This window comes from Anguilla anguilla, chromosome 7 (assembly GCF_013347855.1).
Source record: "Anguilla anguilla isolate fAngAng1 chromosome 7, fAngAng1.pri, whole genome shotgun sequence".
NCBI lineage: Eukaryota > Metazoa > Chordata > Actinopteri > Anguilliformes > Anguillidae > Anguilla > Anguilla anguilla.
The window spans coordinates 8,529,751-8,545,892 of NC_049207.1; the positions used below are offsets into that span (position 1 = coordinate 8,529,751).

At 48.4% G+C, this 16,142-nt stretch overlaps 1 protein-coding gene across 1 annotated transcript in view; it reads right to left on the bottom strand.

Annotated features, from left to right (window-relative positions):
* chchd3a (coiled-coil-helix-coiled-coil-helix domain containing 3a) overlaps window positions 1–16,142 on the bottom strand; it is a 78,850-nt gene that overhangs the window by 11,722 nt on the left and 50,986 nt on the right. The window contains exons 5-7 of the mRNA XM_035426178.1: window positions 13,565–13,579; window positions 11,451–11,534; window positions 1,196–1,266 (exon numbers count right to left, since the gene is read on the bottom strand). Coding sequence (XP_035282069.1) covers window positions 1,196–1,266; window positions 11,451–11,534; window positions 13,565–13,579 — 170 coding nt within the window. The remainder of the gene's footprint in view (window positions 1–1,195; window positions 1,267–11,450; window positions 11,535–13,564; window positions 13,580–16,142) is intronic.

A 16,142-nucleotide genomic window follows, 5' to 3' on the forward strand; every position in this document is an offset into this window, starting at 1 on the left:
CGCTACACATCATCAACGTGCGCCAAAGCCTTTCGCCCCAAACCCTCCGCTGGCCGTTAGTGACACTTGCCAAACCCCTCGCCCGCCCGGCAAGCCGAACGGCCGCCTCACCGAAATTTGGCAAGCGGTCCCCGACGGTCGAATGAGAAACGAGATGGCACACCTAACTTACACTGACTTCAGATCTACAGCTGGGACGTGTAGATAGTCTTCTCCTAATCGCTTGTCTGTGGTGTAGGTTTTACTCGTATTCAAACGATAACTGATCAGAGGGAAGTGATCTTTTGAAACTGCGTTCGTACGTCTCTGATACACAATCAAAAGCCTGCCACTGTAAAGGCGTGCAGTGCGAGAAGCCAATGAGGAGATAACTGAACAACATGGAAAAGGAGCTTTTGCTGAAGCCACAACCTGCCTGGCTTTCTAACACACACAAGCACGCACACACACACACGCGTGCACACACATGCACACAGTCAGCTATATGAGATCGGAGAAATGATTTGGATGCGGATGTGGTAGTGTACGGTGTTACTGATGTTTTGTGTTGCTCTACTCCAAACAGAAGACAAGCCAGGGAACAGAAGGTTCATAAATAAATGAATTCATAAAATAAACATGTCACCTCGAAACACTTTGGAACCACCACACTTCGGCCATTTCTTATTGACAGTGAGGATTTCTGGGCTGAAACCCCAGCACCAAACACCGCCACACGGGCCAACTTTCAAACAGAAAAAGCTGGCAAAAAGCTGGTACCGCAAAGCTAGCAGAGTCCAGACCCCAAAGCGATCAATCAGGCAGAAGCTGAGACACTGCTGGAGAACTGACACCCAACATTTTAGCAAATTACAGCCGAGGAAATAATCAGGAATACACATAAAACAAAGGAATACAATTTTTTTCTATGCTCTGCAGTGACAGGGTATGTAAGGCTTGGGCGTTCGCCAGGACTGACCCCATTCCAGGTCAGACTCTCTCAAACCTTCCGACCAGTTCTCACACTGCACACCCTTCCCACGTTTTTAGGAGGAGAGAGAAGGCGGTCCTTACCTGAATAAGCGTAAACTGACACACACACACACACACACACACCCGCCCCCGTGAAGCCCCACGCTCACGCGACCCTCTCAGAGGAGGCAGCGTTTCGGACGCTCCCAGGAGCGCGCGGGCGTAGCGCCGCCGCGGAACTCACCGGAACTTGGCGTTCAGCTCGTCGGCAGCCTTGTGGTAGTTCTCCGTGGTGACGCGGTAGAACTTGGCGCTCTGGAAAAGAAAGACAGACAGACAGACAGATGTGTAAATGCTGTGTCCTTATGAAACCTTCTCTGCGTAACAATGAGGTTATTATTACCTTTATTACAGGGCTCCTGGCCAAGACCTGTGAAGCCAGTTAGCTACATCACAACTGTGAGCTACATACTTAATAATGCAGGAAAATAAATGATCAAAATCATCTGCCATCAGCCTACGTGCTTATAGAACTGAATTTTCCTGAAAATGCAGATCTGAAGTAAGGTTGAAATGACACCACACACTCACGGCAACACAACATCCCTCAAGCGCATTTCGTGATGTTTCTGCTGCCCAAAACGGCAGACTGGATGTGTTGGGACTGTCCCAAAAGGGAAACGATCAAAATGCATTCTAAGCCCAAATCAAATCGTCCAAATCCGAATAAAGTCAATTTCAAGCACGTTTTTTTTTTTTTTTTGCATTGTGCTATTGCATCATTAGTATCGGTGTTCACCGGTGTATTTAATGGTTTGTAAGACAGACATAGCCACCCTATTCCCCAGGTGTATTTGCGTGTGGGTGTCAAGGTCACAAATCATCAATAACAGTCATGATGATAGGGACTTTGCCTGTCCAAATATTCCACTGCCGAACAGGGTCAGGACCTGTTCATTATTTATTGGGGAGGGGGAGGTAGAGGAACAATGTCTCACATATCAATTATTAAAACAAAACAAAAAAAAAAAAGGACCAGTGCCTCAATTATTAAACGAGCAAAACGGTGATAATTACTGCCAAGATCCTGGTGAAATATTCACTGCAACATTTAACTGGCTTGCCAAACTATTCCAGTTTGCACAGGCCCAGTGGCAGAATCAATGTGATTGATTGGCATTCGATTTTCCGGGGAGACTAAACGTGTGTCGATGTTTCATATTGGCATTTAGAAATATACTAGTGAGTGCAGAAATATGTTGTAGTAATATGCATTTTAAGAAGGAACGATACCAGCCCAGCAAAAACGGCTGAACGCAACAGCCTACCATTTAAGCGAAGAACATGGCCACACTGCAGGCTCAAACGTTATCCCAGAACTGAGCACCAGAGCAGGGGACGAAATACAGGATATATAAAACGAAACCAACCTCAACTCACCCGCACATTTGCACCAATAGCCCAAATTAGAGCTGAAGGTGGTGTTTTTCAGTGGAATTAAATCTCGGCCCATTTGCTTCCCTTTCATCTCTATATTTTGAGTGCAGGGTTCGAGTAATCGGCTTGGCTAAGGTCACGTCAGTCGCTCCTATTCTTAGCTCTACAGTCCTAGTAGCATTCATCTTCAGGGCTAGTTGTTCTGCCGCCATTATAGCTGATAAGATAATGAGCCATTTTGAAAGTGCGTTTTTTGCACCTCTAGCAAGCATAATTATTAAAGAGCCACTATATTATATGCATTTCTATGTACTTATTGTAGGAGAAGCAGCATTTCTTCCATGACATCTGGTAATTGTAGTTCTAATCCCAGTTCAGATCAAAGATGCAACGAGATGAGACAAGATTGCGATGTTTAATCAGAAAACTACCATGTTAAAACCTCGTCTGTTGCCATCTTTGAGTTTCAACGATTTTTACAACGTCCAAGGACTTTGTCTGAAGACTTCTGCCATCATCCCTCATGATTCCACAGTAGCCTGCATTACAGCAAGCAAAGACAGAGCTGAAAAATGTTGGGTTCTTCGGTGGTTAAACAGAGCTTTGATTGAAAACCTTTATGGTTACGTTTCCTCATCCTGACCCACATAGAAAACGCCTGACAATTTCGGACACGTGTTTTAAACTTATTCTACTGCAGCTCCTACAGCATCTCTAAAGATGGCAAGATGGCACGGGAAAAAAAAATCTCTTTTTAGACTTCACGAACGAGGTAACCGTGTAGAGGACAACCCTAATGTTCATGGCTTGCCAACTTTACTTTCTATAATTTTCCTTAAAGTCTCCTCACCTGAGTTACCTAGGTATGAGCTGGTTTGTTCATCCTGGCTATGAACAGGGTGTCTAAAGACGGCCTGAATTTAGCAGGAGGTGCTGCTTTGTTTCCGTGGCACTCCGCAAATGAATAACGGGGTCAACCTTTCATAACAAAACTACAACTTCCATCAGAAGTTTACAGGGAGAGGGAGATTGAGGGCGTGACACCATTACATTGTTCAATTAGTTTGGTTTGCAACAAATTAGAGACCGCAGTCCGAACGGTGCCACAGGAGGAGGAGCAGCAACGCGGAGGGGAAGTCATCTGTAGAGGCAACACTCTGAAGGCTACGGGTTCAAATCCCAAGCGGAATACTGCTGGTGGGGGGGACGTGCCATCGGGCACTAGACGCAGACTAACCCAAATAAAGAGTTTGGCTGGGGACACATTGTAGCGCATACATTATACACCTCGTTTTAGCTGCCCCTGGGGTACAACGGTTCTCCTCTGCAAATGAGAACGCAAGGATTGGGATCGTCCGTTCAGGCTTCAATCGGCGCCTCCTGGAGGTCGCCCCTGTGAAGGGTACGCGGAGCCTCTCTCGTTTCCTTGACCCCTGTCCAGTCGTGTCTGTCAAGTAATTACATTTGAACCTCCATTTATCTCTCTTTTATCCAATCAATAGAAATGAGCCGAACAACTGTAAGGGATCAATAGTCGTTTTTCATGGCGAGAGGGCGTGTAAAAAAAAAAAAAAAAAAAGCTAAAGGGGTTTGTGACAGACCGTCAGGGCGGGGGGGGGGGGGGGGTTGGGGGGGGAGGACAGACCCTCCCCTTTTTCGGGACGGCGCAAGCCCCTCGCCCGGGCGGCGTGGGCCGCAGGGAAGATCTCCGACGCTGTCGCCGAGGAAGAGAACACCGGACGACGGTCAACCTCAGCCGTGGTGCTGCCTTCAAGCCTGCAAGGCTTCCATTTTAGGGTCTCTGTTAAAGGCTTTTCCTCGTTTCCTCCTTTTCTTTCTAGAAGCAATCGATACCCCAACCAATGACAGGGAGCTGGCGTGTTTCTGGAGAGACACGAAGGCCTTGATTTTATCCAATGGGAGAAAGAACAAACAAAGAATATAACAGCCAGGAGCAGTGACTGAGGGGCTCAAAACTGCAAAATGGCCTCCAACAAGCAAGACCGATGTCTTGTTTGATGAGAAAAACATCTTCCAAGTCTGCCAAATTCATTCTGAAATACATTTTAGTAAAAAGAAGAAAAAAAAACTATTAAGATCTCACGCTAGCCTGCGTCTGCCTACAGAACTACCTTTGCATTTCAATGAAAACCTATCAGCATATTTCAGGGAAATGTTCTCATGGTCTCGCTGTTTCGATTCTTGCACTCCTGCAGCTGCAGCAGAGAAAGCTGGAGCACGTCTTGATCAATAGGTTTACTAAAGCGAGTGACAGCGACTGTCCAATCTATCGCAGGTACACCGCGCTGCGGTTGTGGAAAAAAGACAGCCCATTTTCTCACAGGAAAATTCATAAGATCGCAATGCTCACATTCCCCTTCAAATGGACAGCGGTTTGAGAAGCTGGGATTCAAACCTACAACCTCAGAGCTACAAACCCAGCTCCCTTTACCTTTACACCACACTGTGCCTTATCCTACCTTCCAAAACTAACAACACAAAAACATCAAGTAAACAAACTGTGGAAACTGGCAGCTCAAGCTCTGATGTGAGAGGCTTGTGCTGCTTCCTGAACTTAAAGCAATTATAACAACATACTGAGAAACAAAAACACATTTTTCTTTCAGGACAGTTAAGGGGAGAATGAATATTCACAAAAGCAGGAAAAGGCTCAGAAGGCTTTGTGCATTCAACCCCTTGCAGCACGCGTGCAGACATACGCATACACACAGGCAGGTCCCAAAGACAGGCCTTTTACAAAGACTATATGTTCTATATTCAACATCACACACTGGCCATTTTGTAGACCACATAAAAGACACATTCCTTGTGACTGAGATAAAAAGTGAGACTGGCTACGTTGTTATTTTTCTTGTTAGGCTTTTAAGAAAAAGTTGAAAAACTTTCCAAATTGACCAAACACTTTATCCCTGCACACTAAACGACACAGACCAAAGACTTCATGTTTGCTGGTGATTGGCTTGTGGGAACCGCAACAATCCACCTCATTATTGGAAAACGTAAGCCTCTGGCAAGGGCTCCGATACCATAAAAGCTGCATATCGAGCTCTGCGGTCCAAATGACAGTTAAAGCTATGTCTGATGTGATTTCCGCAACGAAACAGCCAGGAAGTCTTGCGTTTGCGTTTGGAATATTACGAGATTCGATAAACCCCCAGATAAATAATGGTCCCTGGACTAAATTGAGGCTTCAGAAAGTCCACAGACAGCGGCGGATCCGACCCTGTTTCCAAGGGACACGGCGGCTTTGATCATCGCAGGGAAGAGAGGACGGCGAAACCCGCATCACAATTTGTGCTATTTGTGATGTCGCTGCCTGTGATTAGGGAAAGTGTCCGCTGTTTTATTTCCTCAGACGGACAGACTGGGCGCTCGCTCGGAATAAAATTGTCCAATATCGACATTTTTTTTTTTTTTTGTTCTCGTCCAGCTTTGCGGCCGAACCCGAAGCACGCAGCGGGGGGGGGGGGGTGGGTGGGGAAACTGTCTGTTCTCGGCGGTCCCTAGCAAAGTGACTCGCCGCATTTCGTGGCATGCTCCGGGCCCTCGGCCTCTCGGGCGAACGCTCCTGTCTGCGCGTCGGACAGACCGCGTACGAGACCGCGAGTGCGTACAGGCGAGAGTCGCAGTGCTTGGGGGAGGGGGGGGGGGGGGGGTTCATTTCTGCAGTTTGAGCTGCGAGATGATCCTCTTTGTTGCACGCCCATGCGACACCTACACCGCCGATTTTCGATGGCGTATTAGAGAACAAAGGAGGAGGAGATCAATGCCGCCCCCGAGCCTCGCCCTCGGATCAATGAATCCACTTAGAATCACGAGCCTGCAACTGCAAGCAAAGCTCCTTTCATTAAATCCTCTGAATTTGGAGGCATAACATTTAACGTTCTCGTTCACTGTCCTTCCCCCCCCCCCCATCGCGCCCCGTCACCAGATAGCGGCGATCTAAACCGCTGGATAGCGGCCCGCCACTTCGTCACAGCCAGAAGATCAACCTTATCCTAGCATTCCCTAATTTTACATGATTAAAAAAAAATTTACATAAAAACACAATCATTGAGCAATTTCCTTTATTTCCTACAGGGCAATAAAGATCGTTTATTACCTTATATTAGAAAATGATATACTCCCCTGTGCAATCGGACTACTCTACCCGCCTGCGGCCACCGCTGAGTCTTTACCGGGTGTTCGTGGCATAAATACACCCGCTCGCTCCGACCAGAGGTGCAGAAGGTGAGGTGAATGGATTAATGTGTGTGACGGGCTCATACACACACAGACACACAGACACACAGACACACAGACACACACACACACACAGACACACACACACACACACACACACACACACACACACACACACACACACACACACACACACACACACACACACACACACACACACACACACACACACACACACACACACACACACACACACACACACACACACACACACACACACACACACACACACACACACACACACACACACACACACACACACTCCTCTCCCAGCTGTTTTTGGCGGCACGGGCGGATTAGCGTGCGCGACGCGCCGACATGTTCCCCAGCCGTGCCGCGGCGCGGCGCGGGAGCCGAGGGTGTAATTGGGTAGCACGCCTATTATGTAATGAGTTCTAATGAGGAAACAATTACCATCTCATTACACTAATCGTGCGGGGGGAAAAAAAGAAGAAGATGGATATTTAATAGCAAAAAGAGAGATTTGCTCACGAAACACTTTGACACGGGTTCAAGATTTATGGAAGCGACGTAGAGAATGTGGGGCTATGCCATGTGGTTGGGGGGGAGGGGTGTTTGGAGTGGTGGTTTGGACACCAGACTCAGAAGGGCCTGAAGGTGTTGGGTTCAAATCCCCAGTAGGGGATTAAAAGCTGCACGAATGGGTGCACAAGGTAAGCATGCACCGTATGAAGTTATCCAGCCATCACAGCCTGAGAGCTGAAAGGAGGATTATTTGTGGGAATTCGGTCTGACCGCAGAGTGACCACACAACGACCACGGCACCGCAGAACAGAACCGTGAGACCATCCACTGAGCGAGTCCGGAGTCACTCATTCTCTACGACTACACTCCCTTTCAGCCTTCTCCGATGCATTCCCCACACGAACGTGCTAGCAGAAGGGAGTACTCGTTAGAAGCAAGTCTCTATACAGGGCAGGGCAGGTGAAAAAGGGGAAACTACAGTGTAACCGCCATTTCGGCTCTGCCGATCAAGATCCATTATGGCTCCGAGCCGTACCAGCACACAACAACTAAAGCACACGTAACTTTCAATGACCGCAGCTCTCGGAAATCTTTGCTGAGCCAAACGTCTGTGAGCGTGTGTGTGTGTGTGTACCTAAGAGGATGGGGCTAGATTACCGTAACCTAATTTTGGGAGGCAAGCCGAAAATCTCAAAATAAATCCAGGCTTTCCGAACTTTTTTATTGCTTTTATTGGCCTTGGCCCGTCGGAGCTGCCCATCTTCGGCCAGGTTTATTAAACGCTGAGCTGCGCTTCAGACCCCGGCTCGGGAGAAGCCGTGGCTCATCAAACACTACAGTCATTTCGGTGCGAGCGCGGGACGCTAACGCGGAGCACGCTAACGCGGAGCACGCTAACGCGGAGCGCGGCTGAGGGGTATGGGCCGCGGCTCACCCCCGCGCTGATTAAGAGGCGCTAATTAAATTAATGGCCGCTGCGCGTGAAGACGAGGTCCCCCCCCCCCCCCGCCGTTCGCCGCGTCTTTCAAGGGCCTCAGAGATAACGGGCCGCTTGGAGATCTCGCCGTGCCTCGTGGGATTGTTTTTCTCCGCCGTTCTCACTTTCGGGAGGTTAGCTCGGCTAGAGTGAGGACATCGTCTGAGCGCAAGGGCACCGTTTTCACCACGGGCTCAAACCCACAAACTCACACCAACCTTAGGACCTGCTGCATTTACATCATGTGATGCAAAAAACCATAAACAGAGAGGCAAAAACCCAATACTCACTCACTTGCTTAAAATTATAAGCTCAGACTCTCTCTGAACATGAAGGTATAGCTCTGTTTCCAACACTGAAAAATCTGTCTTGGAAGAGGGAGAGGGAGAGGGAATGCGAGCAAGAGTGAGAGAGATAAAGGGAGCGAGAGAGAAATCTAATTCTGCCAGCAGAACGAAGGGGAGGGGCAGATTCCAGAACTGCGGACAAAATGAAACTTTTGAGGGCGTTGAAGAGTATGAGATTGTTTTACACCGGGCACAGAGCGAGTGGAAGTGTGTGTGTGTGTGTGTATGTGTGTGTGTGTGTCTGTGTGTGTGTATGCATATACAGATGTGTATGTGTGCGCACGCATGCGTGAGTGGGTGTGTGTGTGTTCGTGTGTGCGCACGTGCATACGTACGTGAGTGTGTGTGCGTGTGTGTATATGTATACGTATGCGTGTGCGCGCGAGTGTGGGAGTGTGGGTGTGTGGGTGTGTGCGTGCGTGTGTGAGTGTGTGCGTGTGAGAGAAAGAGAATGAGTGTGTGTAGGGGTGTGTGTGTGCGTGAAAGAGTGTGCGTGTGTGCGTGCGTGTGTCTGTATGTGTGTGTGTGTGTGTGTGTGTGTGTGTGCATGTGCGTGTGAGAAACGAGTGTGTGTGTGTGCGTGAAAGAGAGTGTGTGTGTGTGTGCGTGCGTGTGTCTGTATGTGTGTGTGTGTGTGTGTATGTGTGCGTGCGTGTGTGTGTGTGTGTGAGAGTGTGTGTGTGTGTGTGTGTGTGAGAGAGTGTGTGTGTGTGTGTGTGTGTGTGTGTGTGAGAGAGAGTGTGTGTGTGTGTGTGTGTGTGAGAGAGAGAGTGTGTGTGCGTGTGTGTATGTGTGTGTTTGTTTGTGTGTGTGTGAGAGAATGTGTGTGTGTGAGAGAGAGAGTGTGTGTGTGTGTGTGTGTGTGTGTGTGTGTGCGTGTGAGAGTGAGTGTGTGTGTGTGTGTGTGAGAGAGAGAGAGAGAGTGTGTGTGTGTGTGTGTGTGCAGTTGCAGAGGTAATTTGTCAGGCTGGCCAGTGAAAGCGGGGTTGTGCAGGCCGCTCAGAGGCTGCTGAGGGCTGTCAGGGAGAGCTCAGTGATGAATGGGGAGGCTGGAGTGAAAGAGACGTGTAATATACACTGAGCTTCATCCTCACACTCTCTGTCACTGGCCAGACCCCTGTGTAAACTCAGTCTGCGTGCGTGTGTGTGTGTGTGTGTGCCTGTCTGAGAAAGAGACTTGTTCAATGCTCATCCATATCCAAAAAAAAGAAATAAGAAAAAAAAGGAGCATGAACATCACAGAACGACTCCATCAGACACCGTGGCATGAAGCCCTGCAAATCGAGAGTGTGGCCACGGGGGGGGAAGAGAAAGTCCTTCCTGAGCGGTACTGAAAGTCACGCGGCTCACCTGCACAAACACAGCCCCGGGGCAGCGTTTCGGCGGGGCCAGAGATCCGTCTCAGCGCAGGCCGGCGGATTACGAAAGAAATAAAACCTCTCCGAGCACAAACTCGGAAACGCAATCCAGAAAATAATCTCGATTGATTCGATTCCTGAGCCCCGAACAGAAGCTCCCAGAGCACGCTCGGCACAAGCGGGGAGGTGCAACCTCAACAAGCGCAGTCAGGCCACTGATGCCGAGGCTCACTCGCAAAATCAATAAATAAATAAACGAATGAACGAATCTAATGTGTGGCCACAATGCAGAATGGGAGTCAACACTAGCATATTGTGAAGCGTATTTTGACAATGCCGTTGTAAAATGTGGTAAGAACAAATATAGGTTTGATTTGATTAAAAAAAATAATAATAATAATATTTAGAAAAGATCACATTCTGCTAAAGAAAATCCTCTTGAGATTTCTTCCCAATGGAGAGTTTTTTCTCACGGTCGTTTGAGGGATCTCCCCCCACTGGGAGTTTTTTACCTTATGTACCTGCTATTTGGGGGTGCTATCAGGCCTGGTGTTTGCTCTGTTTGCTCCTGCCCCTAAACTGCGAGTGACAGAATGAAGACAGTCAGGAAATGTCTAATGGGATACAGCGATATGGAGGACACAATCATCATCTCTCCCACCCTCTGATTGGTCCACATGACCTTCTCCCTGCCCCAGGACTTTAGCAGTGTTTGCTGCATCCTATTGGCTGAGAGTGACTCAGAGATTTACGAAAACAGCCATAGAATTCAAACCAGCAGGAGAGTTATTAAACTTAACGTTATCAAACTTTACCCAGCTGTTTTTGGAATGCTGGCTGAGTCATTTGATCTGCCACAGGCTTTGAGACTCATTACTGTAGGTGTGACTCTCCTGTGTTTGAAGCAGATCTAGCCACAATAGCTCATAGGTATTTATCTGTGCCTCTGGAAGCTCATAAGAGCTTACAAAAGAGCGCATGAATGAATGACAATGGATTTTTTCCCCTCCAAATGGCATTACTGTAGAAACATGGTTTCATTTTTTCCATCCATGGTAACATCTGACCTATCTACCATTATGCGTGGCTTTGCTTTCTGCTGCAACCCTAAAAGACTGAACCCAGCGCCATTACTGTTTGCTTCCTCCATTAACGGGTAATCAATAAGCTCTCTCAGGTGTGACCTACATGTCCGCAGTAATGGCGAAAGGCCTGTTCTGCTTAAGACGCCCAAGCTGGAGCAACTGGAATGATCTATTCCCGTTTATGAGTCCGCCCTTGTGTTGTCCTTGGAAATATAGGGAGAACTCTGCTGTCCCTTGCTCCGTGTCCCCATGCACAGGCCTCTTTCTGGGTGAGGCGTGGGTGAGTGTGGGTGGTGTGGGGAGGGGCTTGGGTGCGGTATGGTTGATGTTGGGGGAGGCTTGGGTGTGGTGTGGAACTGGTATTGGTGGTGGGGGAGGAGCTTGGGTGTGAAGTGGGGAGGGGCTTGGGTGTGAATTAGGTGTGGTATGTTTGATGTGGTGTGGTGTGGTGTGGGGTGGTGTGGGTGGAGGGGGCAAGGGACCTGGATTCGGTGAGGTATGGATCTAGTATGGGGAAAGGGCTTTGGTGTGGTAGCACAGGTCTTACCCTCTCCTCCAGCTTGGCCACCTGCTCTCTGTAGAAGGCTTCCTGCTTCCTCAGCTCCCTGTCCTTCTCATCCAGCTGATGGGCCTGGAGGAGGAGAGGAGAGACCGTTCAGACCATCTGTGATACAGCCATGGCATCACAGTGGACTTCCACAAGCACCAGTCAAACCATCTGTCACGCATACAATTACAAAATTCAAGAAACATAATGTGGGGGGAAAAACTAAAGGAAAAAAAAAACTAAGAACATCTTATACTCATACATTAAATTCACTGGCACATGTAAAACATAAAATCGGTAAAAAGTACATCAACAAAAAAAAAGGGGTGGATGTGAACTATGGCCTCCCTGCTGTCTAGATGTCTTTAGCGGTGAAATGCTTCACGCTGCTTGGCTGGAACCGGTAGTGAACTGCAGAAAACCTATACAGCCTCCAGCAGGTGTGAATTCCCAAATCGGACTTAAAGTTGGGACTTCAGGTTTATTTCAAGTCAAGAAAACTAAGTTTGCCTTTCAAAGACTCACATCCTTGTATTACAAATATGTTTCAAAGGCTCCGTTCCTTGGGGTCATTGCTTGGGACCTCAGTTTTCCCAGGTACAATTTTTCGAAAACCCAAGCGTTACCCAGAGAACCAGAAATTGCATTTGAAGCTCAAAACGGATACTTTTCAAATGATGACATCCTGACTTTTTTCTTTTTGGCAAACTCCCGAAGCCCTTTGAGGGAACCGGATGGGGTCATGTTTAAGAAATGGAGCACAGCGGGGATTGGCTGGGCTGTTGAGGCACTGCTCTCGACCTCATAAACCCCGCAGTCTGGTGTCGAATTTGGACCACTCCAGTGCCGACTATGACCAGCAGCCCCGCAGGGTACCGCTTGTTGGCGCTAACATTGCCCAGGGAAGGGAGGCATTCAGCTGGCGGTGATGACAGACCAGCGACCCTCTCAACGGGTCACCCCGCAGGTCCGCCCGTTAAGCTGCACCCAAGGCCATCTTCCTCTGCCTCGTCTTCACTTGATAGCTGCCTTGTGAAGTGGCGGTTGACATCACCCGATTTGGAGGAGGGCGCACGCTCGTCTGCTTGTCGATAGCGGCGGTTGCAGCAACGAGCGCCGATGGACGCGACCGGGCATTCCCAAATTGAGGGGGGAGAAAAGGCATTAAAAAAAAAAGAAATGGAGCCCAGAAAGGTCTTGCCCCCCTCTCCTATTGTAGTGGACAGTAATTGGCACTGTACACCAGGCCCTTACTCTGTCATGTGGCAATGAGAGGGCACAGGGGGTGACTTTCGCCGCTGAGAGAGAGCGGAGCCGGAGGAGACGGGAGGAGCTAAAAGCACTCGAGAGCCTCGCTCTCCGGTGCCTCCGAGGGCAGCGGGTTCGTCGATGGCTTCATTGGTGTGACGTCCGAGCCATTCCTGTGTCACGGCGCGGGAGCACAGGGCTCGGTGAGATGGGATAACACGGGCCCCCGAACAATAAGGAGTTCCGTGCTCTTTATTACTGCTCCGTATCTCCGTGTTTTTCTTTTTTTTTTTTTTTTTTTTTTAACTGCTCAATAATGCACTTGACTTTTTTGTGATTTCGGTTTGCCTTCGCAGTCGCGAAACGAACCCCCCTAATCATCCTCCATTCAAAAACTCCAAACTGAAACGCATTAAAACGGTCCATTTTGCCGCTGACATTTGGTATCATCATTAGTGAATTACACAAACTGGCTAATTATCGAATAGTGGATTAGTGTTTTGCTTTCATTTAGCGCTAATTGCATGGTGGAACTCTCCAGCAAAAGCGGCTTACTTTTTAAAAAAATGTCAAAGGTTTTATAGCGCGCTGTCAGAACGCGTATCTTCAACGCTGTCAAGCTAGCGTACGGACCTCAAGCTACAAGTTGACTCACTGACAGACACCTGGCTAGCTCAATTACAAATGGACCCGCTCAACTCGTTGACAGGCAGAAGGGTAAACTAGAAATTAATCTGACAGTTCACAAAAAAAAAATGGCATGAGAAAGAAGGGCATATAAAAATAAAAGAAGAAATGAAGAAAGGAAGGCTGGGTGTGCATGCAGAAGAGAGATCAGCTCAGGCTCCCCCTTCCTTCGACCTTACCTTACGCTCCAGTTCCTGAAGCGAAGGAGCAGAGAAAGAAAAAAGGAGAGAGGGACAGAGAGAGAAAGAAGGCGGTTAAATTTCTTCAATTTGAACTTCCAGGGGTGCTCAGGAATTAAATGGCTCATCTACCCCGGGCCGCTTGTGCCCGGTCTTAACCAAACAAGACAGCTCTGGTCGCAAAGAGATTAGGGAACACTCTCCATCGTCAACTGCTATGGGAAAGGGGTGGCATCCCAGCACAGTTGGTACCTACTTACCGCCCCCCCCCCCCCCCCATTTATTATTTCTGTTGACAAGTCAAATGTTCAATTGAAATAGGCTGTTGAATGGGTGATACTGTCATTGGGACAACCTTATAACCCCGCTATATCCTACCGTTTATATCCATGCAACTAAAGGGTTTAATTTAAGACATGCCCCCCCCCCCCCGCCCCCCGCCCCCCGCAGACAGGTTTGCCTGTGATGTAACAGACAGGTTCAGGCAGCCTTGAGTGGCAATGGAGATGCACAATTAATCAGCCAGTCTAGAGTCAGCCTGTAACCTGACCTGTGGAGACAAGGCATCAGTGTCTAGCTGCCGCCCACCAACACGACAAGTGCTAAGGGTGGCAGTGCCAATCTAAGCATCTTCAGGTAATAGCAGGAGATGGGGGGCGGGGGGGGGGGGGTGCAGTAAATCTTCCTTTACCAGGAGGCCCCTACTTATTCAACGACTTGACACCCCTAAAATCTGCAGCTTTGCAAAATAATGAGGAATCAGAAGTGCCATTTATATGGGTGCATAATTTAAATACTCCTCTGGAAATGCGCACAAACAGAAGCTACGTAGAGGAAGGAATAATGCACGGTTATAGTTTATCATGAAATACACAGGTGATAAAGCACAGCTCGTAGCATTACAGAAATTATTACTAACCGCAAATGAGTCATCATACGAAACACAAAAAACTATTACAAGCCATATGAGCCATAAAAACCATTACAATCCACAGCAAATACCATTATTACAGACAGACTACTAATAGCGTGCTTTATTACAACCCACTTCCTAGTCATAACAAAGGGCTGTGCTGCTCACACTAGTCATAACAAGGACTTTATTACAACTGACAGGCTGAGAAACAATAACACTTAAAGAGACAGAGACATAAGTGCTTAATAAAACACGTTCTTTATACTCAGCCAGGAAAAGCACTCCACAGGCAGTGAACTAGGACTAGGAGTGCGCAGTGGTGGAACATTTGGCCTAGCACCACTGGGGATTGGACGGTTCTGGTCATGACTTCCTAACAAAAGTGCCATGTGACAGTCGGGTCTTGTGCCCAGCAGCCAGATCGTGATGTGCCCTTCCCCCGATTAGTACTAGCCGTCCCCCTGTTGCCCTGTGCGTTCTGTGATACACGCAAAAGCCACCGTCACACACGAGCAAGCGTAGAACGTTCGGCTACAATGCCCGTGGTTCGAGTGCAGGTGACCGTTATAATTAGGGTGGGCACAATCAGCAATTATAAATTCAGGAGTGGAAAAAAAATGGAGGGAACCATTTAAACAGGGACAGAATTATAGCCGACTGCATCATAAGAGAAAAAAAACACACACCATTAAAGGTTATTTGAACATGAATAAACATAAGAATAAGTACTACAATGTAGGTTGCCAGAGTATCCAGATTGAAATGTTTCCCACAAGGTAAATATGTACTGCAGAGCTGGGAACATGTACAACATTGCAACAGTACTTTTTTCTGTGCTTTCACAATTCCCTTGTCTCCTTGTTGATAACACGTCTACAAAATGTTAAAAAAAACCTTCTAGCATAAACAATGCAACTCACAAAGCTTTATCAAGCAATAATAACTGCACCCTATTCAAAAATGAACAAAATGATTACTCTAAAAATTCCAGCCTGAATAAACCACCGTTACCCCTAGGGTACTCACTGCAAAGTGGGCAATGGGGCTCTCTGTTGCCCAATGTCTGAAACAACACATTTACAGAGAGGGACTTGGATGATGTCCCTCTAATGGACCAGGACACACCTGTACACAGCTCCCATGAAAGGTGTGCCAAGCCAAGTGCTTAAGAGGACACGGAGGACAGCTGCTGGCACTCGCGCATTTGGGCTGTTCCATTCCCCATTTCCCCCGCTGTCAGAAACACCCTCCTGGTTCAAGGGCCAATCAGAGGCCTCGAGGGGAGAAGAGGATCGCGGCTAATCAGTCAACGACCCTTTTCTTTGCGCCGGCCTTTATCGTGACAAATCGGGCCGCTTCCCTCGCCGACCTTCAGCAGCGACCCCCATCCCCCCCCCCCCCCCCCCACCCCCGCGGGGGCAGCCGCAGCCGCTGGCCCCGAGCCGCGACACAACAGACGTGTTTAAAAAAACCAAAAAGAAAAACCGCTCACCTCGCTAGATCGCAGTGCTGCGTCCGTGTTTTTCCCCTTTCCCCAATGAATTTCAATGCTGGGGGCGGGGGGGAGGGGGGGGGGGGCACACCGCTACAAGGAATTACGCCACGCATACGGCGTCGCTCACTCGCTCACTCGCTCGCTCGCACGCCCCGTCGGTATTATTG